The sequence below is a fragment of the Macadamia integrifolia genome, chromosome 9, assembly GCF_013358625.1.
Source record: "Macadamia integrifolia cultivar HAES 741 chromosome 9, SCU_Mint_v3, whole genome shotgun sequence".
NCBI lineage: Eukaryota > Viridiplantae > Streptophyta > Magnoliopsida > Proteales > Proteaceae > Macadamia > Macadamia integrifolia.
In genome coordinates, this window is record NC_056565.1 from 5,065,547 (window position 1) to 5,071,666 (window position 6,120).

The 6,120-nt window shown below is 42.3% G+C and overlaps 2 protein-coding genes across 2 annotated transcripts in view; both read right to left on the bottom strand.

Moving 5' to 3' along the window:
- Positions 1-6,120, bottom strand: part of LOC122088348 (UDP-glycosyltransferase 87A1-like) — a 13,215-nt gene that overhangs the window by 877 nt on the left and 6,218 nt on the right. The window lies entirely within an intron of this gene.
- LOC122088350 (UDP-glycosyltransferase 87A1-like) lies at positions 33-1,717 on the bottom strand. The gene is made up of 2 exons (XM_042657587.1): positions 733-1,717; positions 33-629 (listed from the first exon to the last, which is right to left on the bottom strand). Exons 1-2 carry the CDS (start codon positions 1,244-1,246, stop codon positions 112-114), a joined length of 1,032 nt encoding a protein of 343 aa, XP_042513521.1. The 5' UTR covers positions 1,247-1,717; the 3' UTR covers positions 33-111.

Consider the following 6,120-nt stretch of genomic DNA (forward strand, 5'->3'; position numbering starts at 1 on the left):
AAAAAAAACCCAATAAGCTTTTTTGACCGCTTTTTTGATCGAATCCTTATATTAATCAATCGAATTATTCCGAATAATTCTCCACCCGAATAATTCCCCAATCCGAATTTACTAACTATGATCACACCATGGTACTACTAGTCCCATTTCGCCACAAGTTTCCTGCAAGTTGAGGGCTTCATCGCGAGCAACCCACAAGCATCTAACCCCACTAGTGTGCAACCCCATTGCAATTTCATGCATTTGTGAGGCCGATGTAGATAAGAAACTCCCAAATGATACATACAGGACAGAATTTTTGGGTTGACAGTCCAGCCACTTGAGGTAATCCACAGCATTGCCATCAAGGATCTCAGAGGGTGGTGTGATTGTGTCTTGAAGTAACATGAAAGGGATGGAGGGACCTATTGGGTAAATGGGAATTGGAAGTAATCCTCTTAAGGTGTCAATTACATGGGGTTGAAGCTCATAGAAGGAAGTAGAGAGAATGAATTGTGTTTTGGTTACCCAAGAGAACGCTTCTAGTACTCTGTTTTTAATTTCATTCTTGCCAAAGTAAATGGATGGGAGATCTCCTAGGCGTATTGCAGGGAATCCAGGGATGTAGGTTATGATCTCATCTTTCCTTTCTGTGAAGAAAAAAGAAAAAAGAAAAAAAAAAAAAATAGTTCAGCACTTCAATTCATGCTAATTACTTGAACAATGGTAGAATTAAGAACTTTTTGAACAAACCTGAGATGTTTTCAAATGAAACTGGTAGATGGCCGCCAGCATCAAGGAGGTGATAATGATAGTGCAATGAAAACATGGAAGACGACATCGGCCAGAGCAAAGCCACCGGAATATTCCTCCGGTTCCCTTTAGCTATTGCCCATGTCAAGAAAGTGTCAGCCATAATACAAGTTGCAGGTGGCTGGAGCTGATCAAGAAGCTGATCAAATGGAGCTTCCATCTTCGTGGAAACAGCCTCGAAGAAGCCAACAAAGTCCGACCCACCAGTCAGATCCAATGGGATTACATTCGGAATGGTGCGAAACCGGAGGTTGGGTGTGCTTGGAGCTGATTCAGATCCAGATCCTGATCCGATTAAGGAGAGCCACTCTTCGGTGACTACGAAGGTGATGGTTAAGCCTTCTGAAGCGAGAAGGGTGCATACATTCATCATTGGGTTGATGTGGCCACGACGCGGGTATGGGATCGCTACCACGTGACAGCCTTGGATTCTACCCAAGCCCCTGACAGACATCGCCGGAATCTGATTTGCTAGTGCTCGGAGCTTTGGAAGAAACTTCACCTTCAACAGTGAAAGGAGGTTTTCTGAGTCGCAGGAAAGGTTCTCCCTCTTAAAAGTTTCCCCGCGATACCAGTGTGGGAATCTCCGACATCACGCCACTACTAGTTGCGCCGCCGGTGATGGAATGTCATTCCTTGTCTCAGAAGCGTCGTGTCATCACCTTATCTCTAGAGATAGGTAGAACAACATTAATCAAATTGGTTGGTTCATGGTCATGGTTATCCAATTCTGTCATAAGTGCCCATCTTTCTGTATTGATATAACCAAAGAAAAGCATATGAAGCCCACTATGCCTTCCACAATCGAAAGGGTAGTAAAGTATTGCTCTTTTATTTTCACATCAAATATTGTAATAATAATATAATCGTATGGTTGGACTCAGTCGATCGTGACTCATGGATTGACCATTGACTTAGAGGAATATATAATGTATCATAGTCTTGTTGAACAAATTATTATAATTTCAGAATTTTTTCCAGCTAGAGTTTCAGGACCAGTTTTCTCACCGTTGCTTGGTCTGTTCTTCTTTTTCTTCAGCTAAGGTAGCACACCACATCGATATGTGATTCTTGTTAAATCTCTGTGCATTGTGTGGATTTGTATTAGTTAGTGTTTGCTATAACAAACTCTGCCCATGACAAGAAAATGTCAGCTATAATACAAGTAGTAGGTGCCTCAAGATGATGAAGCTGACCAAACGGAGCTTCCATCTCCGTGCAAATAGCCTTAAAGAAGCCGGCAAAGTCCGACCCACGATTCAGCTCCGATGGGATTACATTCGGAATGGTGCGTATCAAGGAATATTGAGTTATCCCAATCCAACTCAATATTCCTATTTCTCTTTAAAGGAAATTCTATATCACATGTATCATTTTATGGAAAGTCTATATTGTATTTGAGCTATTCTTAGCTAGACATCTCAACCGATTAGGGCCATCACCCCTTGTATATATACTATCATTATCAATGGAATATGCAGGGTAATTCATAATCAAATATTGTGTATTGTCATAGTATCAAAGCTAGTAAAGGCTAACGCCCTCAAGCCCTAATCGGCCTCCCTCTTCTTCTTCTTCGACCCTCCCTCCTCCTCATCGATATGGCCACACCACTCAATCCCGATGAGCATTCCGCTATATTTGGTGTGACTACCAACCCCTCCCCTCCTCCTTATGGTTCGACTCACCGTTTCCTCTCCCTGCGACTCACATCTTCCAATTATCTCCTATGGAAGGCGTAGGTCGTCCCCTTTCTTATCAGCTATGATCTCTTCGGTCTTGTTGATGGCACCAAACCGTGCCCCTCTAACACTGCTGTTGCTGCTACTTGGCGTTGTCAGGATGCTTCACTAATGAGTATGCTCATCGCCTCCCTGTCAGAGTCTGTTCTCCCTCTGATTCTTGGAAAAGCAACCAGCAAAGACTTATGGACTGCTCTTCACACAGCTTTTGGCTCCGCCTCTGCAACGCGATTGCTCTCTCTTCACATCAGTCTTCAACAAATAACATAGAAACATGATGAATCTGTGACCGATTTTCTTTAGCGTGCCAAATCACTCTCTGATGAACTCGTTGCTGCTGGTAAACCACTTCAGCCAGAGGACTTCAATGTCCATATTTTTCGTGGTTTGCCCAAGGATCTTCAGGACATTGTTCCTACTCTACTTGGGCGGTGTGAACCTATCTCATACACCGATCTGCACGGTCTTCTTCTCAGCCACGAATGCCTTCGTTCGTTCACCAAGGTGACTATTTCTGATACTGCTGCCACCGATGGTTCTCTCTTTGCAAACACATCCCAAAAGGAAGGCTCCTCTCCCATGGCTAATACTGCTTCTGGCCCTCCTTCCTCTGGCTATGGCAACTCCAGAGGTCGTGGGGGTAGGGGTGGTTGTTTTGGCCGTGGTCGTGGTCGCGGTGCCTCTTAGGGTGGCTTATGGTGCTCCATCTGCCAACGTACCAACCACTCCATAGTGACTTGTTATTACCGTCCCCCTGGCCTCCCCTACCCTTACCAAAACCAAAACCAGTGCTCACCCTATCTCAACTCCTCTCCTAATCCCTACCATCAACCAGTCGCCCACTATACCAATCCCAGCCCACCACTTCTACCCTACCCTACCTAATAGCCCTCCACCCTCACCTGGTATCCTAATACCGGCGCTTCTCACCTTGTCACCCCGGACCTTCACTCCCTTTTGTCCTATGACACTTATATTGGTTAGGATCAGCTCCACATGGGCAACGGTAAGGGTTTACTTATTAAAAATATTGATACCTCCTCTCTCCCCTTGTACTAGTTCTAATATTTCTTTCCATTTATCTAATGTTCTCCATGTCCTGGCTATTTCAAAATGCCTTCTTTTGATTCAGAAATTTGCCCGAGACAATCACATTTTCTTTGAGTTTCACCCCTCTTAATTTCTTGTCAAGGATCAGGTGATCAAGGCAACACTCCTTTCCAGTCCGAGTAGTGGAGGTCTCTACATCGTTAAATCCAGTTCTCCTCCTCCTAGTGTCCATGTTGCTGAACGTACTTCCATAGATTGGTGGCATCAACGTTTGGGTCATCCACATGAGCGTCTTCTTCGTCAAATGTTCAAGGTCAATAAACTGCCGTGTCAGTCCACACGACTTAGTCATCTCTATACTGCTTGCCAGCTTGGCAAGACATCTCGTCTCTCTTTAGGTCCCTCCCCCTCTATTAGCTTGTCTCCTTCAGATTTGATTTCCAGTGATGTGTGAGGTCCATGTTCTACTGTTTCTAGGGATGGTTATTTCTATTTTGTAATTTTTGTGGATACAACACTAAATTTATTTGGTTTTATCCTCTTGTCCAAAAATCTGAAGTTTTTCTATTTTTTGTGCAATTTCAAGCTCTAGTTGAACGGCATTTTTCACGAAAAATAAAAGTCATGCAAACAAACTAGGGTGGTGAATTTCGAACTCTCCCGACCTTTTTTTCAAAATTGGGGGTCTCCCATCGTGTTGCTTGTCCCCATACCCATGAGCAACAAGGGGTTGTTGAACGACGACATTGTCACATCATTGAGATGAGTCTCTCCCTCCTTGCTCATGGGTCTGTCCTGATGATATTTTGGCACTATGCCTTTGAGTCTACAGTTTTTCTTATCAATAGGATGCCATCCTAGGTTTCCCAAAACGTCTCTCCCTTTGAATTATTTCACCATAAATCCCCTGATTATGGGTTCTTGCGTGTTTTTGGGTGCTGAATGGAATGGAGTAGTTTGGTAGAGAAATCCTTTGGTACTAAGTTGCTTTATGGTTTAGTTTCCACAGGTCTCATGATTTTTTCATCACGTTTTGATGAGAGGCTTCAATTTCTGGTGGTATTACTTCCGTCTTTTCCCTATCCATGCTTTGCTTGTTAATTTGGTGTGAGAAGATGCTAGTGGTTGGGATCGAAAAAGCAGTAATAGATGTCTGTATTGCTAAATTAAAAAGGAAAAAGGCTTTGTAAATTGAGGTTGCATATGGATTCATTACACATGATTCCGAGTTTCAATTGGGTCGGATTGCTGGATCTCGGCTTGGGTTGTGAAGTAAAATAAGGAAAAACTGTTTATTAAGTATTCATGGGAGTGAGTCTATGATTCACGCAGCTACCGTAGTAGTCGTCGCCGAAGGGAGTTGCAGCCGCCGATCTGAAAAGCCCTGAGAATCTTCTTCTCCAACTCAGTGAGACTAACTCGTGACCCGTTATGAAGTGAGAGTGAGTTAGAGTTGTGGTGAAATCGATTTGGAGACTACAAGTAATGAGGATAATTTCTGTACTTCATTATTTTTAAGGGCAAAATGGTATTTAGAAAAAAAAAATTGAACTGCTGATGTCAGTGTTCTTGGTATATTCTGTAACAGAGATTGACGGTAGGGGTCTGAGTCTAATTTGGTGAAAAAGAGGGGATGTTCCTATAATACTGGCATTCTTCAGGGGGTGGCGCTTTAAATTACCCTTATATTTTCTAATGTAAATTTTGGGAAATTTTCTCACTCCCTCATAGTTAGCTTATATTTGCTTTTTTTATTCCTACTCAAGCACCTTTTGACACTTTGAGAAGAGTTGTTCTTTGAAAAGCAAATGTAAGAGAAGTGGATAAGGTTCACGTATTAGATTGTTCTTGTACATCATTGTACCTAGCATTCAAACTTTATTAAATGCAGAAAAATTTAGTTAGATTCTAAATACAACCTAAGGGGGTTGCGCAGTTAGTGAGCAACGAACTTGGTACGAGCTGTAAACTCGGACGCCTTAAGTTTAGACTCCCACTAGGTATACCTTGGGCCACTCACACGGGGGTGTTTAATGCTCTTCATTGTTTTCAGTGAAAGTTGAATGGTTCTCATTCAACCCCGATATAACTCGGTCTATGAAGTTGTGGGTCAGTATGGACCTACGAGATTAGTTAGGCCGAACGGCTTGAATACCAGTCATAGTCATTAGCAAAAAAAAAAGAAGTTAGATTCTAAATACCAAGATCAAGAGTGTAGGAGAAAAATATTGAACCTGATCTAGAACTACTGTACAATGAAAGTTTATTAAAAAAGAAAAAAAAAATGTTGTCGACAAAATGGAGAATTCGCCGGCATAAGGTCTAGCCGAGATTTTCCTCTCGCACTTTTCCAACAAATTTCTAGCAACTATATTTTCTATTTGACCATCAGATTTTGACGAGTCTTATATCGTCATTCGTTGGGAATCTTTTTTCGTGTAATATTCAATGATACAAAAATCAACCACTTTCTGTCAGGAACAAAGTCGAAACCGTGCTCAAGGATGGGTTATGAAAAATCCTAATTTGCATACTA

Excerpts from the sequence above, each read along its gene's own strand:
- LOC122088350 (XM_042657587.1), bottom strand. The coding sequence starts at position 1,246 with ATGTCTGTCAGGGGCTTGGGTAGAATCCAAGGCTGTCACGTGGTAGCG. Across the intron at positions 630-732 it reads TTCATTTGAAAACATCTCAG|AAAGGAAAGATGAGATCATA; the intron begins GTTTGTTCAAAA and ends TTTTCTTCACAG.